The sequence below is a fragment of the Hemibagrus wyckioides genome, linkage group LG07, assembly GCF_019097595.1.
Source record: "Hemibagrus wyckioides isolate EC202008001 linkage group LG07, SWU_Hwy_1.0, whole genome shotgun sequence".
Taxonomy (NCBI): Eukaryota; Metazoa; Chordata; class Actinopteri; order Siluriformes; family Bagridae; genus Hemibagrus; species Hemibagrus wyckioides.
In genome coordinates, this window is record NC_080716.1 from 1874093 (window position 1) to 1894671 (window position 20579).

The 20579-nt window shown below is 39.5% G+C and overlaps 2 protein-coding genes across 4 annotated transcripts in view; both read left to right on the forward strand.

The window, feature by feature from the left end:
- The first annotated feature begins 338 nt into the window (after positions 1-338).
- Positions 339-17685, forward strand: LOC131356567 (coiled-coil domain-containing protein 39-like). Of its 3 annotated transcripts, XM_058395686.1 has the most exons (26): positions 339-565; positions 3211-3330; positions 3436-3582; positions 3697-3855; positions 4211-4303; positions 4394-4522; positions 4614-4805; positions 4895-4998; positions 5310-5442; positions 5586-5780; positions 5903-6067; positions 6151-6288; positions 6555-6763; positions 6960-7083; positions 7179-7338; positions 7557-7663; positions 9664-9804; positions 10485-10664; positions 10746-10831; positions 10983-12624; positions 13307-13339; positions 13741-14082; positions 14463-14507; positions 15538-15615; positions 16577-16662; positions 17266-17685. In XM_058395686.1, the coding sequence occupies exons 1-20, from the start codon at positions 464-466 to the stop codon at positions 11188-11190; spliced, it is 2892 nt and encodes a 963-aa protein (XP_058251669.1). In that variant the 5' UTR covers positions 339-463; the 3' UTR covers positions 11191-12624; positions 13307-13339; positions 13741-14082; positions 14463-14507; positions 15538-15615; positions 16577-16662; positions 17266-17685. The 3 variants fall into 3 exon arrangements, with proteins under 3 accessions (XP_058251669.1, XP_058251670.1, XP_058251671.1); XM_058395687.1 differs by lacking the exon at positions 13741-14082; XM_058395688.1 differs by lacking the exon at positions 9664-9804.
- The window catches only part of LOC131355867 (mucin-2-like), a 31591-nt gene continuing 27153 nt past the window's right edge, over positions 16142-20579 (forward strand). Inside the window, exons 1-3 of the mRNA XM_058394407.1 lie at positions 16142-16280; positions 16577-16662; positions 17886-17988. Coding sequence (XP_058250390.1) covers positions 16142-16280; positions 16577-16662; positions 17886-17988 — 328 coding nt within the window. The remainder of the gene's footprint in view (positions 16281-16576; positions 16663-17885; positions 17989-20579) is intronic.

The following is a 20579-nucleotide window of genomic DNA, read 5'->3' on the forward strand; positions in this document are numbered from 1 at the left end:
TCCATGCTGAGGAAGTCTGTGGAAATTTATTTTGGAGCTTAAAGAGTTAAACAGGCACTACTGTAAGGCAGCCTGAAAGGGGAGCTTAGCTCACTGTGGTGTAGTGCTTATGGGATTTGTAGTCTTTTATTAAGACTACAAAAACTACAATTAGGGATTAAAGGCATATATTAGCCCAATAATAACAAGTTTGTCAGCTGTGGAGTCAAGGCAGCGTCCGGATTTTGTCTGCAAACTTTAAAACTCTCCTTTTTTGACTGAAATTTAATATTTTTACTTTTACTTCCGCCTTTCGATGCGTTAACGTTTTAGCGCACTCTATTGGATGAAGACCGCGTTGCTAAGCAACCCACAGCACAACACAGGGCTACTAGCCTCGAGGTTGAAGCTGAATGATCTAACCTGATAAGTTTATGTGAATTTGCTACTTAAAGTGTTTCCAGAACTTTCTGCTACAAAAAAAATGGCTAACGCGGTCATGTCGGGGCTTTTGACTGAGATTGGCTGGGACAGAAAATTCGCCATTCCAGTGTCTAATACCGAGAATAAATCTTTGGAGGATAAGGTAAGGAAAGACCTAACGATATGAGAAATTATTAGAAAAGGTAAATTAAAGACTTTTGGTTGATTTTGTACACATTATTACGCGTTAAATGAGAAAGAATAATGAAATTGTGAGGGTTCTGCGCATGCGCAGCTGTATACTTTCTTGGACGCTTTTTCTTCAGTCTCCAAGGCGCCCGGCGTTAAATTATAATGAACAGGCAAACGGAGAGGGTTCTGCGCATGCGCGGCAGTATACTTTCTATTAAATAAGCTTTTATAAGTTTTATACTGAAATAATTTTCCAACACAGTAAACAAGTAGCTTACTAACTCTTGTTACAAAACGCTTGTTATGGTAAAACATATTTTCTAGACTTGAAGACAGTGGCGGACCGTGCATTTCACACTTTGGCCTTCACTGGTGTCCTTCCTGAATTAATCCACCTCCATACCATCATTATGACCCCCTGACATTTTCTACTCAGCCCTCCTAAAATTCTGCGACTCTCCATAAACTCTACACAAATTGGTGATCTCCTCAGTCCCCTTTAAATTTCATATGAAAACGGTGGCAGACTTTCGGCTCTTCCCCGTCTTTCAGCGCGTTCTTCAATACGCAGAGCGAGGATCAGAGGACAAGTGTGTGTGTGTGTGTGATCAGAAAGACTCGTATTTGGCTTGTTCAGTACTCAATACAGTGGAATGCTGCAATAAGTTTACCATCCTACCCTGTTAGTCAAACCTTTATTTTATTTATTTATTTAATTTTTATTATACCCTCATTGGGGGCTGAGCCCCCCCTTACATGAAAATTCTAGAATCGCCCCTGGACACCACGGGAATAGATACTAATCAACCGTTAAATAACAAAGTAAAAAAGAAATTAGTCTACAGTATTTCACACCTCACAAGGAACAGTCAATTTTATTACGGTTACTTTTCTCAAAAAGACATTCTTGATGCCGTATGCAGCAAACTGCAATCTCTGGAGGACGCAGCATCCAAAATGAGACGCAGTGAATATAGAAACAATGTATATGGGCGGGTCGCTGCCTCTGACTACTCCAACTATCCAATCAAAGGACGGGAAATTGCTGACGTAATCGCATGCCTGCTAGATGGCCCCAGTGATGCCAACTCGAAATCTGATTGGTTAATGGAACAGTTTCATTGCCACTTATTTTATTATTATTATTATTCAAATGTTTTTAGTGATTTTCAATATTGCACAAGAATCACAACCTCACAAACATATATGACATTCTTCTTAAAACACATATTCCACATCAAACCACAACTACAGACACACACCCCATAAGGGGGAGAGGGGAAAGAGAAAGAAAAGTAAATAAATAAATAGATAAATAAAAATTAAAGAGATAAGTAAATAAATAGATAATCCACACAAAAAGGGGGGGGGGTCAATTATGTTCAATTATGAAACAGCCCATGATGATGCAATGTAAGATAAGAAGGGCTGCCAGACCCTATAGAACTTCACAGAGGAGACTCGGATGGTGTACTTAAGATGCGCAAGTTTAAGATAAGACTCATTGCCACTTATTTTAAGCGCGCCTGCACTTTTACATGCGTTTACATGGACACTTTTTAATCAGATTGGACTGAATTCAGTCAGATTGACAAATCCGATTGCAGCGTTTACATGAACGCGGTATAAAGTAATCAGATTGTTATGCGCGTTTACATGACACATGATTACAGCATTCCCGCCATTTTGCTTAGCGTCCGCCATTTTACCTACGACAACATCCGTACGTCATAAGTCATTCTTGCATCATTGCACATGTGCAGAACTTTCCAGGAACATATTCCATCCGATTAAGTGTTTACATGTCCTCTCGATCGGACTAAAAATGGTTTAAACCACCCCTTATCATCCGATTGAAATTTTAATCGGATGTGGCAAATTCCATCCGATTGATGTGTTTAGATGACACTTTTTTAATCTGATTGTGCTTCTAGTCCTGTTACGATCGGATTACAAGTGTCCATGTAAACGCACCTAGTGATTCAGATCACTGCTGTTTAGGCCAGCAGAGAAGGCCTTGCTGACCCTGACGGTCCGCCACTGCTTGAAGATCATGAGAATGAAAATGGTTATATACACCGATCATGCATAACATCATGACCACCTGGTTAATATTGTGTTGGTCCCTGTTTTGCAGCCAAAACAGCCCTGACCCATCAAAGCATGGACTCTACTAGATCCCTGAAGGTGTGCTGTGGTATTTGGCACCAAGATGTTAGCAGCAGATCCTTTAAGTCCTCTAAGTTGCGAGTTGGGGCCTCCATGGCCTCCACGGGACCCACCTCACAACTTACAAGACTTAAAAGATACTTTTGATAGATACTGACCACTGCAAACCGGGAACACAAGACCTGCCATTTTGGAGATGCTCTGATCCAGTCATCTAGCCATTTGGCTCTTTTGGTCAAACTCTCTCAAATCCTTAAGCGTGCCCATTGTTGCTGCTTCTAAAACATCACCTTTGAGGACAAAATGTTCACTTGCTCACCCACTAACAGGTGTCATGATAAGAAGATCATCAGTCTTAATCGCGTCACCTCTCAGTGCTCAGAATGTTATGCCTGATTGATGTTTGGTGCATGAATGTGGACAAATAATATCTCCTCCATCCACCAGATCCAGAGAAAACAGAAAGATCGAGCAAATGTGGAAAACAGAGTGAGCAAGCTCAAGGACCGGATCAGTGCCATGACTGAGCATACGAAAAACGTCCAGCAAGAGCGCATTCACTCTCAGGTGAAAATTATGCCCAGTGTTTGACCTTAACAGCAATTTATTTTCTGAAAGGCGACTGCTGTAGTAGATTTGAGGTTAATTGATATGTGACGTGTCTGTGTGCAGGCCCTGTGTAGGGCTGTGGAGAAGCAAACGGAGTCCGGGCTGCATTTCAAGGCCTTGTCCGACAGAGAGAAGGGACGGCTTCGTCAGGAGATTTCTCAACAGCAAAGCGAGCTCAAATCGCTGCGAGAGAGGAAGAACTCAAAGGAGGTTATAGATTCTCTGCTCTCTCTTAGACGGAGTCTCACTTTCATATAACATACAATAACATACAGGGCCAAACATATGATGGTTTATATCTGAAATGTTTTCTTCACTGCTCAGAACAACATCTTCAAAGCCACACAGAAGATAGAGGTCCTCAAGGGGCAGGTGAACATGGACCAGCAAACTTTGGACGCCTGGTGGGAGGAATCGGCTCGCAAAGACGAGGACATCATGACCATCGTCAAGTACGCACAGCAAGATGAGAGCAGGATTCGAGTGAGTCTGTTAATATCTTCTTTTAAAACATAGCCAGCGCTACATAGGTGCATACACTAACACAGCGTTTGATCCTAAAGCAGATTCTAAAGCAGAGCTGATAGCGTCTAAGATATGTGGGTGTAGCAAGGTTCTTTCATGCCATTGATAAAGCATCTTCTGCATGCTGTGTGTGACAGACACCCATTGTCTCTGTGTGATAATATGACTGAAACCCACTCAAACACAGAGTTGACATTTTTCCTGAAAGAAAAAAAAAACAGCTGGAATATTATGCAGTCTGTTTTATACATATTTACATATTTATGTTTATGTAACACTTATAGTATTTATGTTTTTTATATGTGCCAAACAGGAGCTGACTCTGAACATAGACAAGCAGACGCTGGAGGCAAACCGCAAGAGAAAAGCTTTGGAAAATGAGGCCACTGAGACCATCATGGCACAGGTCAGTTTTCTCCAGCATCTTACTCTTAAAGTCATAAAGAGACAAAAAGTCCATTTCATTCACCAGATAAAATGTGTGTGTTGAGCACAGGTGGCTGTGGAGAAGACGGCCGAGCTGGTGCAGCAGGCCAACGTGGAGAGACAGGAGCTGATCACACAGTGGGAGAACTCTATCGCGCAGATGAGGAAGAAAGACCAGGATCTACAGCAGTGTGCTCTGGTAACAAGCTACACTGAGACATGCTTGAGGGAAATAAACATGTATTTTAAAAGTAAAAAAATAACTTAATTTATTGATTTTTTACTTTTAGCTGCTGGTGGAGATAAACCAGATGATCCGTGAACGCAAAGCACTGCTAAACGAGAAGCAGAACTTCCTAGCTTACGAGGTGGACAACAACAAGGACTGCGAGAAGAAGATCGTCGCAGCCGAACGCCAGGCCAACAGGCTATGGCAACAGTTTCAGGAAGAGGAGAGCAACCGCACTCGACTGCAAGATGAGGCACGTTCCTATAGCTGCATTGGCTACAGTACATCACCTACTTGGTTATAATGAGGAGGCTCTGATATTAACGTGTTGCACTTTCACAGCTGGTGAGCCTAAAGGGCAGGGTGGATCGCACTGCTACAGACCTGGAGGCTAAGAGATCCCACTTAGCGAGCATCAAGAAGGACATCAACATTAAAACAGCAAAGTAATTCTGCCTCATTATTACAAAAAGCTTTAGTGGCCCAGTAAAATGGACTGAGGACACTGAAGGGAGAATGTTTGTGTAATGGAGGCCAGTGGTAGGTGACGCTAGAGTCTGCAGTCTTTTGCCTCCTTGTTAGAGTGCCCGCAGCCCATGCTGGAGATCCGGGTTTGAGACCCGCTTGGGGGGTTACATTTGCGCCATTTAAAAAATATTCTTTGAGGATTTCATTTCTCCTGCTAATGGCGGAAGTAAATACTGCACAAACTTGATCTTGTCTTTAGCCTCTACAGCTCATTCTGTATTCCTTGCAGATTGGAGGATACGCAGCAGTACATCATTGCTCTCGAAGCGAAGTTGCAGGGCGTGACGGAGGAAGCTCTTAGCGTGGAGGAGAGAGCCGCTCAGATGGAAAAGCTGCACCGAGACCAGGAGAAACACCTCAAAGTGAGCACTTCAGTCAAAACTGCTGTCCTAAAAAATGAACCAACACCAATCATATTCACACATTCAAACACACTCTGGTATAAGATCTTGCTTTTTATCCCGCCTCATTTTGGTTAATAGCAGTGTGTTTCTTTTGTATACAGGAACTTGACACTCAACTCCAGCGGGAAAACAAGCTCCTCTTCCAGAAAACGCAGGAGCTACAGACGCTGAGAGCAAAAGAGAAAAATGTCATAGCAGATATCTCAGGCAGTCGTGTAGCTCTGTCCAGCCTGGACAACCGCCTCAGTAAACTGGACCAAAATGTTCTCAGGCAGCAGGACTACATCAACAACCAGGCAAGGCATCCAGACCATAACAAATATTCATACTTATCATACAAGCAGTCCTGTAGTCTCCTCATGATCCCAGATCTTGTCCTCATGTGCATCTAACTAAAAGTTTATTCTGAATTTACCAGGAATTCCAGATCCAGTATCTGGAGGGGAAGATGGCCCGTCTGAGTGGCAACGTGAACGAAGAGGAGAAACAGGTTCTGGAAAATCAGGTCTCTGAGCTGAGTGCGGTATTGGAGGAAAAGAAAAGGGCAGCTGACTTGCTTGCAGCACAGCTCAAGAAGCTTCAGGTGAAGACAAACTGGTCAAAAGCAGTAGTGAGGGAAAACTCTGACACATATTGACCTTAACACCTGTGCTTGTGTATTCGCAGAATGATATCCGTTTTGTGGGGAAAGAGAATGAGAAGACGGGGGCAGATAAGCAAGACCTGACCACAAAGATTGAGGAATTGAACCTCGTTGATGACACCTTGAACAAAGAGCTGAAGAGACTTTGTCTCAAGAAACAGGTCCGCACTCACAACAACATCTGTTTGGGAAAATTACAGCAGTGTTTTTTCCTTTGTGGCCAGTAGCTACATTGCACAGGAAACCTAAATCGTAATCAGTGCTGGTTAAAGTTTTAAATGACCAACCATATCAGTTTCTGTTTTTTACTTCAGATGGTCACATTTTATTGAGACAGACAAGTTATTAGTTATAGATCTTACTTTATAGACTTTATATGCTGTCCTACAACGACCACATCACACTCTTGACACTCTTCCTCCATTAGGACAGCATAGTGGAGAACAATATCCAGCAGCTGGAGGTGAAGCGTCTCAGGACCTTGCTGTATGACAGGGCGGATGGCGTCCTCTCTCAGGAGAAGAGGAAGCTGCAGCTTCGGACATCCATGAAGGAGCGGCAGAAGGAGATCTGTGTGCATCGGGAAATGTGCACCAAGCAGCTGAAGATCACTGAGCAGGAGATACAGCGTCTCAGGTGGGGCATGAGTAGGAAGACAACACTGGCATTTGCATTATAGCTACTGGTCTAACTGCAGTACTTTCACACAGTCATCAAAATGAATCAAACACTATGAGGACAGCCATCTTTTTTTATTGGGTGCTACTGTGCCATGTCCCATATCCCATAATCCATGTGGTCATTCATGATGCTGCTTAATGCTTCTTTTCAGTGCCCAGTTGCATGAACGACTGTCCAAAGTTGACAAGATGAAGAAAAAATACGAGATCGTCAACATTTCCATGGCTGCACCAGAGGGCGAGGAAGACAAATCCCAGGCCTATTACATTATCAAGGTAGCAACATTACATCACATTACCAGATTCTAAAGGAAATTGCAAATATAATTTAATTACGTAGCCCAAGTTTGATTCCCGTTTCCGTCTTAAAGGCAGCTCAAGAGAAGGAGGAGCTTCAGTGCAAGGGCGACGATTTGGACGCCAAGATCCGCATAGCAGAGAAAGAGAATAAGGCGTTGGAAAATACCGTGCACCTGCTCAATAATCATAACAGCGCCTATCGTAAATCCTTCAACAAGGTTACAGAGTCCAGTATGTGCATGACGTCCTGTATTTTCAAAACCTATTATTTGTTGATAGTTGAATTTCATTACTGCAGATTTTAATTATTCACTAAACCAGATCCAGGAAGAATCTCAAAGTTCTGCTTTTGGTTCAGTTGCTTTTCCTTAATATATCTACCTAGTGTCTGGATGTGTGATCATATAAACACAATCAAATACTTTACCAGTTGTGTTTTCACTTTGTAGGCCCCGAGTATCAAGAGAAATTGAAGTTAGAGGAACAGAAAAGGGCGGCGGACGAGAAGGGCAAGTTCAAGAGACGCCAAATCAGAGAGCTGCAGGAAAACTTTGAGGTCCGTCTAAGCATCAGAGGATGTTATGGAGAATCTCTCTTATCCTATACATTGGCATTTTTAACACCATTTTTAATATACTGCCATGCAGTGAAAGGACTGATCATGAAATGACTAATACATGAAACATGTTATTCATTATGTACTATTCATTACTCAGGCGTGACAGTGAAATGAAAACTAAAAGTACATAGTTATGACTGTGAGGAGTGCAAGCTGTTCAGAACAATTGAAGCAGATTTTTTCTTAGTTAATATTTCAAAGATGATTATCTTTGACTTGTTCCTTCATGGTCTGATTGATTGATATTTTTATTCATAAGGATGTGTGAGAACCAGCATATAAGGGTTCACATAGGAGAATGCATGTTTCGTAGTACAATTACATGGCAGACATTCCACAAATCTGGCCACGCCAAATGAAATCTCACTTGGAGATTGCCAAGAGACAAACATTTGGGAAAAGGTCCTCATGATTTGAGCATTACCCTGGACTTCTTAGTTGCTTCTCTGACTAATCCCATCTGACGTTTTAATTTAAAAAATATATTTAATTCTTTATATATATAAACCGATCAGGCATAACATTGTGAACAGTGCCAGGTGAAATGAATAAGGCTGATGATCTCCTCATCATGGCACCTGTAAGTGGGTGGGATATATTAGCCAAGTCAACATTTTGTCCTCACAGTTGATGTGTTAGAAGCAGGAAAAATGGACAGACGAGCTATTGTTGCTGAAATTGCTGAAGAAGTTAATGCTGGTTCTGATAGAAAGGTGTCAGAATACACAATGTGCTAACAGGCAGCTAAAGGGGACCAACACAATATTAGGCAGGTGGTCATCAGTGTATATATATATATATATATGTGTGTGTGTGTGTGTGTATATATATATATATATATATATATATATATATAATCATTGGCGGGTCGTGCATATATATGATACTAGAATAGATACTAATCAACCGTTAAATAACAAAGTAAAAAAGAAATTAGTCTACAGTATTTCACACCTCACAAGGAACAGTCAATTTTATTACGGTTACTTTTCTCAAAAAGACATTCTTGATGCCGTATGCAGCAAACTGCAATCTCTGGAGTACGCAGCATCTGAAATGAGACGCAGTGAATATAGAAACAATGTATATGGGTGGTTCACTGCCTCTGACTACTCCAACTATCCAATCAAAGGACGGGAAATTGCTGACGTAATCGTATGCCTGCTAGATGGCCCCACTGAAGCGAATTCGAAATCTGATTGGTTAATGTAACAATTCCATTGCCACTTATTTTAAGCTACGGGTGCCTGCATTATTGATTCTGAAGGTTTTAAGGCAGATTTCTTTCACCCTGGCAACACATGATGTCAGCCACTGGCTGAAATATGATTGGATAAATACTCTTATCATAAATATACACTACTGGAAGCAGTGCAACCGAGAGAAAAGCTATGAAATGTAGAGAATAGACTATTGGGAATAATTTAATACACATTCATGGAAAACTATATTAAATATATTAAAATGGAAGTCAGTGATTCAGATCACTGCTGTTTAGGCCACCAGAGAAGGCATTGCTGGACCTGACGGCCCACCACCATATATTTTGTCCTGGACTTATTTTGAAAGCTCTTTGGTTTTTACGAACCTGTTTGGTATGTCGTCTTTACATGTGTTCTCTTGTACACTCTTACCATACAAGTATATTTAGTTTGAGATCTGATTACACTCTAACTGATATAATGATGTGACTGGTTGTGCCAGATCTAATTTAGGAGTTGAATAAGATGAATACTTAGACAAACCTAGAATTAAGAAAAATACAAGCCTCCCCTCCACTTCAATATGAGTTATTTTGTGTAGAAAGTGGGATTTCTCCTCTATAAGGATATAATCCAGATAATATGGTATAATTATTTAACCCACAGAAATCATATTCGATCAATTTCAGATCTGCATTCCAGTGTTGTTTTTTAAAATTCTCTTTTCTTTGCCAGGTCATGAGCAGCTCACTCAACAGCCTGCAGCAAGAAGAAGCTGCTCAGAGACAAAAAAATGCAGATCTGGAAGCACTAATTGTCTCTTTCAAAGCTGAGCTCATTTCTCAGCAGGAAAAACAGGACAGGGCTACCAAGCAGGTCAGATATCCTGCATTCATGCAATTTGTAGCCATTGAATAGACCATGGGTGTCGCGCCCCCTAACATTTCTACTCAGCCCCCCTAAAAATTCTGCGATTCTCCATAAACTGTACACAAGTTTGTGATCTCCTCAGTCCCCTTTAAATTTCATATGAAAACGGCGGCAGACTTCGACTCCTCCCCGTCTTTCAGCACATTCTTCAATCCGCAGACTGCGGCGACGCAGAGCGAGAATCAGAGGCCAAGTGTGTGTTGTGTGTGTGTGTGTGTGTGTGTGTCTGATCAGGAAGATCTTTAGCTTGTTCAGTACTGAAATGTTATACACATCTATGCAATACAGTGGAATGCTGCAATAAGTTTGCCATCATACCCTGTTAGTCAAACATTTATTTATTTATTTATTTATTTTTACTATTATACCCTCATTGGGGGCCGAGCCCCCCTTAAATGAAAATCCTAGAATCATCCCTGGAATGGACACAGCTTGATCTTGACAGAGCAACTTGTATGTTTTTTTTTTTTGCATACCTTTTTTGGAATGCTGATTATACATTAAGCAGGATTCCACGACAGGGTGAAACTATTCTGTGGGGGAAAAAAAAATTGTTACAAATGAATATTCTCTTGTGTTTTCCATTTGTTTTTTCTTAAATTTGACTGTATTTATTCCCTCAACAGTCCTTAAAGCTGACAAAGGAGGTCCGCTCTAGCAAAAACACCGAAGAGGAGACCTTTGAGGAACGTGACCTCAATCAAAAAGTACTGAAAGACTGCAAGAAGACGGTCAATAAGCTGTTTCTGGAAGTCATGGAGCAGCATCCTGACCTCCAGGAGACGTTACAGACGTACTTCATGCAGGTGAAGAGCTGCTTAGTGCTCAAATGGAGGAACAGTCCTGAACATGGAAATTGTATGTAAATGATATGTTTTCTGTCGTAGGCCGGGCTTGCTCTTCCCTCTCCTGCACCAACCCCGTCGAGCAGGAGTTCAAAGCTGAGTTCGGCACGTAGCTCCGTTTCTCTCAGGTAAACCTGCAGCACACGAGCACTTTATATCAGATCTCCACTGTGTGTACACTGAAAATACGATGAATGGAATCCTTCAAACCTTTTCCTTGCTCAGAGCAACCCATTATGCTTGTCAACACACATCAGTATTGTTTTACTTTCTGACCAGATCTTCCAGATTCTCCGGGCCATCAGCAGCTAACAGCGCCAGAGGCTTGGCAGTTCACTCGCCCTCCGTAAAGAAGATTGATTTAGGCCTTGGACTTGCCGTTTCCTCTGCTCTTTCACCTCAGTCTCTGGGCAGTGACAGCAGCAGGAGCAGTAACAGCAACAGGAGCAGTAGGAGTATCAGAAGCAGCCATCTCAAAAATCCTTAATCAGTACTTTATCGGCTCTTGGGAAATGCTCTGTGTGATACAGAATATTTGTGAGATGCTTAAGGTTTAATGCATAACTGTTTCAGTTATTGCTATACATAAATTCTTCTGCAGGTCTTTCTGCAATGCTGAGAATGTAGGTTTCATTTTCTAAACAATTGTCTTCATTTCACTACGTCAAAGCCAAATATTTTCATACAGAAACACCTCTCCAGGTATATTGTCACACAGCATTTGTCCTACAATTTCAATTATTTTTTAATTAAGAAGGTATGACATGTCTGTCATTTTTATCCATTTACTGTCCAGTTTAAATTAGAATACTTTTAATGTTGGATGTCCACAGAACACTTATAGCAGTGATAAACATTAGCTTATGAATCAGCTTCCTTTTCTTTTCTAGGTTTAAGACAGAACAAATTCAGGGTGTATTCGATCCTTGGATGTGAAAATTAAAGTTGCTTAAAGTTTTTGAATCACTTACACTGGAGAATAAACTCCACACCTACACATACAAGTCTTCTTGAACATGTGGTTGCTATGGAAACTGAATAATAAAACAATTGCATTAAAATAAAGCTGTGATTTGAATTACATCCAGAATTACTATCAGAGCTGCAGTTAAATAAAAATAAATCAACACCCTTTAATCAGATCAAAATTGAGAACTCAACGTCTTACAGTATATTGCCAAAAGTTTTCAAATCATTGAATTCAGGTGTTGTTTTTCAGGGGTGGTCTCGGCCCCTTAGTTCCAGTGAAAGGAACTCCTAATGCTTCAGCTTCATACCAAGACATTTTGGACAATTTCATGCTTTGCTCACTCATCCATGTCTTTATGGACCTTGCTTTGTGCACTGGTGTACAGTCATGTTGGAACAGGAAGGGGTCATCCCCAAACTGTTCCCACAAAGTCAGGAATATGAAATTGATTTGACATTAAGAGTTCATTTCCCTGGAACTAAGGGGCCGAGCCCAACCCCTGAAAAACAACACCTGAATTCAATGATTTAGAGGGGTGTCCCAAAACTTTTGGCAATATAAGTGTATATTCGTGAATTTTTTACATAAAATCAGTGTTGTTACATTTAAATTCAATACAATTATTTTACTCTGAAATGCAAACGAAATCATATCATCTGTTCGTATCTGTTCAGCGTTTAAAGAAAAGGTGGCCTGTGTGGAATAATACTTTAACCATGGGTGGAGTTTGTGCACCTGATTTACTGGAACTGCCGCTGTTCCACGTCACCAAGTATGAAAGTTGAGAACGAGTTCCATCAGAAAGTGGTTATAAGAGATACTGACGGCAACAATACACACACACACTCACACACACCGACGTACCTCAGTCAGCTGTAACAGCCTCAGCGGGAAACATGTTACTCTTAATCCTTTTAGTTGGAGGGGTTATTTTCACAGACGGGACAATCGGTGAGTTCCATAAAGATTCAATAATTTATGTTTTTGTTTATGTGAAGATTAAAATCATCCAAATCTTGTCAGATCTTTTTCCACCTTTAACGTGATTGTAATACAGCAGAGAACAACAGTGAACTGAAAAGGAAGCAAAACATTTTTAAGGGAAAGATTTTTTTTACAGTAACCTGGTGGCATAAGCGTGCACTCTAATAAATATGTGCGGTGAAAAACAAGACAGTTTATCAGCTGATCTAAGAACATACATGCAGTGAAGCATGGTGACGGCAGCATCTTGGTATGCAGCTTTTTTTGGAATAAAATCAGCAAATCAAGAAGTTTGTAGACTCAAAAAAAAGGAAAATTAGAGGACAATCAGTGTGCACACTTGTTCAACTCATTTATTGTTAGTTTTAACATTTCTGTTTGTTCTCAGCTTGAAAAGTGTTGGTTGTTGTGTCACATTAAACACCAAAATAACATTTCAGTACAGTAATGAGACCCAATGACTCAAGGGAATAGCTATTTATGTTGTAATTTATCATACATCTTCACATTTACTAACTATTAGCCATTCAGTGTTTTTCTCTTTTAAGTTCATGTCTTATGATTCAGAAAGTTTACTTGGCTTTAAGAAGGATGTGAAGTCGAAAGTAAATGAAACATTTTTTTTTCTGTTTTTTTTTTTCCTTCAAAGCTCAGAGCTCATCGGTCGGAATCTTCCCTCCTGGTAAACCTTTTATCTTTTAGCTTCCAAAAAGTAAACTAAGAAGAACTCAGTACTTTACCTGGAAACCAATATTTAATAATAATAATAATAATAATAATAATAATAATAATAATTTATAATAAAAGTTTTCAAGTTTTTGTAAAAAGCAAATAGAAACATTTTATGAAAAAATAAATCTTTGAAATCTCATAAATACTAAAACTTAACTAAAACTATTTTACTTAAACTACTAGAATGTTATTTCAAGGATCCTGAATAATCCTTGTGAATTTGAGTGTAAGGGCAAGAATAAAATTCCATCTAAATGATATGCATAACTAAGGTTTATGTTTGTAAATAATGTTTTATTGATTTTTTTTTAAAGAGATTTGTTGCTCTTTTTGTTGTTCTTGCATCTAAAGCTGAGACCTCATCAACCACGACCACTACACCTCCCACCACTACCACTACCACTACACCGCCCACCACTACCATTACACCTCCCACTACAACCACTACCACTACACCTCCCACCACTACCACTACACCTCCCGCTACAACCACTACCACTACACCTCCCACCACTACCACTACACCTCCCACTACAACCACTACCACTACACCTCCCACCACTACCACTACACCTCCCACCACTACCTCTACACCTCCCACCACTACCACTACACCTCCCGCCACTACCATTACAACCACTACACCTCCCACTGCAACCACAATACCTCTCACCTCTACCACTTCCACTACAAGTAAGCATTTTACCTTTTGCCTGCAAGCATATATTAGACATCTGAAAATGAAGGAAAATTTTCATCAAATTAAAAAATAATAGTAATATAGTAATAATATAGTTATTTATATAGATTAATATAAATAATCCCCCAAATATGGGCATAACCTGCCACTTAAAAATTCTGTTAAAAAAAATATGTTAAAATTCTCTACTATAAGTACACATACGCATTAAGTATTAACAACTTAATTATATCTAAAGTAAACAGTCGTGTAAGCATTTCACTGCATATCATAGTGTGTACGATTATGTATGTGACAAATAAAATTTGAATTTGAAATGAAATATAAAGTCATGTTTGTAAATAATGGATTTGTCTGATTTTAAAATCCAAAGCTGAGAACACAACCACCACCACTCCAACAACAACGCCATATCTAAGTAAGCATTTGATCTTTTTACCTTCTAGAGCTATGAATAACTTGAAAAATCCATGTGGCAAAATATGCCCTGGCTAAGACCAAAGTAGAAACCTATTGAGCATGAAGCATGGTGCTGGCAGCATCAGGTTCTCTTCAGCTAGAACTGGGGCTCTAGTCAAGATCGAGGGTATCATGGTTAAAAAAATGGCACAAAGCCTGCAAGCCTCTGTTAGACAACTGCAAGCCTATATAGGAAGTTTCACTTCCAAGCATGATAATGACCAAAAATCACTAATCGAAGTCAAAAAATGAGTCAGATCCCAGATCTAAATCCTGTCGAAAACCTGTGGAATAATGTGAAGACAGCTGCGAAGAGAAAATCCCTCACAGTCATTAGAGCTGAAGTAAGTTTTTGCGATCGTGTTGTATATTACAAGCAAAAGCTGCTTTAACAAAGTATTAGCTAAAGGCGTGTGTATACTTTTGCATCCTGAACTTTTCAATTTAAGTCTTTCCGAAATGCATAAATACTTGGGTAAATATGGTGGCTGAGAAGTGTGTATAAGAACGCAGGTCAAATCCTGCTCAAACATTTTATACAGTGTTTCCTGTTTGTACTTTAAATGAGTTTCCCAAATGGTCAGGCGTTACTAAAAGGTAATCCCAGTCACGCATACCCTTTGTTTAGCGTAGGTCCTTGATGTCTTGCTGCCACTCCCATACTAATAATTGATTGGATTTTGAGTGTTCTAAATGTTTGCTAAGGCTGCTTTAAACCAATGTAGAAAATACTATACAGATAAACTGAAATAAACATATTTCTATATGATATGTAAACCTTGTTGGGAAATGATTTGGAAAACCATGTGGCAAAATATATCCTAGTCTTTGGATATGTTGAAATTTTATATAAGTAAATACAGTATTAAAAGTAATAAAAGTGAAATTAATTAAATGAAACTTTACTGAATTTTATGTTTTATTGGATTTTGTTAAATAACAGATTTTTCTTTTTTTTTGTATCTTTTTTAAAAAACTTGTATTCAAAGTTCACAACATATCGTCCCCGACCTCTACACCTTATACACTTTATACACCTTATACACCATCCTCAACACCTTCTACAGGTAAGCATTTTATCTTTCTATCTTCCAGTAAATGGCTGCTGAGTAAAAAAAACAATTACAATCACATATTCCAGTCAGATTCACTGAAAGGAAATGTAGGTGAAGCATTTATATACAGTGGAACCTCTGCATACAAATTTAATTCGTTCTGGAGGTGAAAAGTTGTATTGTAAAAAAAAAAATTTCCCATAAGAAATAATATAAATGTAGATAATTCGTTCGAGCCGAATTCTAAGGGTCATGGGTCCTCACAGGAAGTCAGGCCTGGTTCACGCGGGTTCCACGTGGGCCCCATCTAATTTAGCCCATATGAATCTTGAGAATTTCTGAAATTCTGACAGAAACTTTAAATTATATTCATAATTGATCCTGATTCTCAATTCTAGAGCTAGCCTGATGGGATATTGTACCAGTTTTAGGTAAAGTTTATAAAATATAATAATCTATAAAGCTAATCCTGACACACCCATGTGGGGCCAGTCCAGTACCCACTGATAAACCTATAATGGGTCCCTGTATATACCACATGGGCCCACGTGGAACCCGTGGACAAACCCATCTGGGGCCCATGTTTCAAGCCCACATGGGCCCCACCTTGCAGTGTTGGCTGCTTGGGCTAAAAATAGAACAGACCACCCATGTCACGCATTCTGAAGACAACGTTGGTATCGTGGGTTGACTCTTTCCAAACAGCTTTCACTGACAACCAACTCCTTTGATTGGCTTTGCTTGGCTTTCCACTGACGCAAACAAGTTTTGAACGGCTCCCGGACTTAGCCAGTGTTTGGTTGGGTTCAGTTCGTATGCCAATTCAAAATTTGAATATTCGTAAAGGAGGGCATTCGTATGCCGAGGCTCCACTGTACTTGCAATACTAGCACGGTACTCCCTTGTCATAGCATGGTTTAGGGATAAAATAAAACCATCCACAGATATTTAAAGTGATCTGTATTTTCTACAGTGTATCCTTTCCGTATCGGGGTGCGAGCTTTGGTCAGATCTTCTGTGCCGCTGGATAAAGATAAAGCCAACGCCATTTTGCAGCAGGTAGGAAGCTTTAAAATTCTTCCAGATCTTCCACCAGGAACTCAATTTTAGGTCGAATTTTTTTTCTAGAATTTGTTTCGAAATTTGTTTGCGAGGGAGCTGGGTTTAGTCGCAGGAGAAAATATAATGAGAGAGCAACTTTAAGAACATGGTCAGGATTGTAGATTTCAGTTTTTATTGTGCATCATTTCGCTTTGCAAAATGTGAGCTAATCAGAACAAGAGCTTTCCTGTAACTTTCCTGATTTAAGGTGGAGTTTAATTTAAATGAAAGCTTTAACTTTAACACTACACTACACATGTCTTTCTATAAAATCAGTACCTTTAAGACTACCATACCCAGGATTGAGAAGAGTTACAGTTTAGTACCACCTTTTTTTTTTATTTGAAATTCAGAAGTAAAATATTTAAAACATGGTCACAGGAAACAGGGGTTCAAGAAAAGTTCATGTTAGAAACGTTAGTGGAACATAAACATTGTCTTGTATGTGGCAGGATGTAAAAAAAAAATACCTTCATGTAATTTACTGAGATATTAAACTAATAAACCAAATGCTAACTTTCTTCTCTCTCTCTCTCTCTCTCTCTCTCTCTTTAAATCTAGTATTTATCAAATCTATCAGGGTACAACATAAAGTCCAATGTAACAAGCATTAAGCTGGTATGAAGTATGAAGAGTTGCATCAGAAGAAGGTTCTGGAAATATTCAAGGCCCTCAGTGTTCTTCTTTTTTTTTTTTAGTTGAGTCTATTCACATTAATCATTTTCACTTTTTCTAAATCATTGCTTTTGCATTTCTTTTGAGATCATAGTTTAAAGGTATAGTGAACGTAACTTTGATTGGTTTGTCAGTAATGAATGAAGCAACAATGTTAATTTGAATGAATGAATTATTTAATGCAGAAATGAGAAAACGTAGATAACTAAAAAATTTTTGTTTCTTGTCTTTTTTTTTTCTTTTTTTTTTAAATGTATTGCTTAAAAGTTCTTTGCTAATTCTCTCAATAAATTGACCAATAAGCCATGCCATAATATCTTTATAGTAATTCACTTTTTAAAGTAGGAGTTTGTAGTTGTTTTGAACAAATACTCTGGTTTTGGTTTGCTCTGTGTACACACATGAACAAATCCTGGTCTGCCTTATGTGAAGAACTGAAGAAGTGACATGGAATTTTAAGGTAAGGTTTAAAACTAACAAAATAAGGTGTGGTCATTATTATACAGGCCTACAGCGAGAATCAGCAGTGGAAAGGAAAAACTCCCTCAGCTGGTATGAGGAAGAAATCGGGAAAGGAACCAGATTCAGTAAACAACCGACTGACAGGCAGTGAGATTTTAAGCTCTGAAATATGGTGAAGTCGAAACAGTGAAGTGTCTAGAGGAAGCCATCCACTAAAAAAATCAACAATTGGATAAAGAGGGTATACACCGATCAGCCATAACATTATGACCACCTGACTTGTGTCAGTCCCCAGTTTTGCTGCCAAAACAGCCCTGGCCCATTGAGGCATGGGCTCCACGAAATCCCTGAAGCATCAGAAGAATCAGAATCAGAAAAAGTTTTATTGCCAGGTACAGCAAAGGGTCAGCAAGGAGCACTTTACAGTACTAGGAATTTGTCTTGGTGTCAGGTGCAAACATATACACAGGTAAATAATTTAAATAAATACTGTATAAGGTGACTTGTATGAAAATTAGTGCAATAGAAAAATGTAAACAGTGAAAGTGACTGTAATATATATACAGATGTGAGGTATGCCCACAATGTAGGATTAGATAAGTATTGTGTACAAAAGTGTGAGTTTAAATGAACAGTAATGCAATTTAGAATGTGGAAGTGAGTGTCCGGGTTGGGGGGGGGTCATCTGGGGGTAAATGAGGCACTGTTCAACAGGCTGACTGCAGTGAGGAAGAAACTGTTCTTGTGGCGTGAGGTCCTGGTCCTGACCGGAGCCTCTTGCCAGAGGGGAGGGACTGAAAAAGTGGGTCCTTTAAGTCCACTAAGTTGCGAGGTGGGGCCTCCATGGATCAGAATTGTTTGTCCAGTACATCCTACAGATGCTCATTTGAATTGGATACCCTAAATGGTCTGCGTCTATGTAGCCCCAGACGCAACAAATTGTGATGCACTGTGTATTCTGACACCTTTCTATCAAAACCAGCATTCAGAACTTCAGCAATCTGAGCAACAGTAGCTCGTCTGTTGAATCGGACCACACAGGCCAGCCCTCGCTCCCCACATGCATCAATGAGCCTTGGCCACCCCTGTTCACCACTGTTCCTTCCTTGGACCACTTTTGATAGATACTGACCACTGCAGACCGGGAACACCCCACAAGAGCTGCAGTTTTGGAGATGCTCTGATCCAGTGGTCTAGCCATCACAATTTGGGCTTTTTTGGTCAAATTCGCTCAAATCCTTACGCTTGCCATTTTTTCCTGCTTCTAACACATCAACTTTGAGGACAAAATGTTCACTTGCTGCCTAATATATCCCACCCACTAACAAGAGCCATGATGGGGAGATAATCAGTGTTATTCACTTCACCTGTCAGTGATCATAATGTTATGGCTGATCAGTGTAAATCAGATAAGTTCCCAATCGGGCCCAGGAAGGGATCCAGAGTTAAGGTAGGAGAAGGACAATTATAGCCAAAGGACAATCATATTATTTTCTAGCATATGTTGAGGACTTAAGAAACCTGAGGAAATGGTCCAAAAATAAACACTGTGGCCTTGAAACAAAACACTTTGTATGGTGGAAACCTCCAGAAGTTCTCATCAGCCATAGAGTGAAACATGATGGTGGAAGCTTCATGTGCTGTAGTCTTTCTATTTATTAAATGTAGGTTTAATGGTTTGGAATATTATTTATAAAACTCTAACTGATACTTTTTGTTTGTACTTTTACATTACAAGAACTACATGAAAGGTTTCACACCAATGGTGGTGAATATTTATGCAAAGTTTTATGATATTGTATTTTTAATTCTATTTAAAAATATATATTTTTTTCCCTTTCCCAATTTAATAGGCTGCTTTGATTAAATGTATGAAGTCTAAAACCTAACTATGTTCATTTCATTTACAACACTACAAAATGTGTAAAACAAGGGTGAAACTTTCAAACTATTCTGGTATTTTTTTGTTCATGTAGATGTTAGTCTGTAATCAGAAATAAATACATGTATCTGAAAGCTGAGACGTGACTCAAAGATGTAGTTCTATGCCTTAGGAGTGTTTCCATAATTGGATGGATGGATGGATGGATGGATGGATGGATGGATGGATGGATGGATGGATGGATGGAAGGATGGATGGATGGAAGGATGGATGGAAGGATGACAGGATAGATGAATGGATGGATGGATGGATGGATGGGTGGATGGATGGATGGATAAAAGGATAGATGGATGGATGGATGGTCAGAGTTGTAGCAGATCTGGATCCTACTCCAGACAGTAAAACACTAAATAGAATGATTTTTTAAATTTTGTTGAATTTATGTTTTATGATTGGTGGGAAGTTGTACTCACAGTTAGACTCAACCACCACTGCATAAATCATCACCTTTTCCTCAACTATTATCATCTCTGACACCATCTAATCAACAAAAACTTCTGATTTTGCATAAAGTTTGGCCCCTTAGTTCCAGTGAAAGGAACTTAATGCTTCAGCATACCAAGACATTTTAGACAATTTTATGCTTTGTGGGAACAGTTTGGGGATGACCCCTTCCTGTTCCAACATGACTGTGCACCAATGCACAAAGCAAGCTCCATAAAGATATGAATGAGCGAGTTTGGTGTGGAGGAACATGACTGCCCTGCACAGAGACCTCAACCTGATAGAACACCTTTGGGATGAATTAGAGCAGAGACTCTGAGCCATTCCAAAACTGGGATGTCTGCTGTTACAT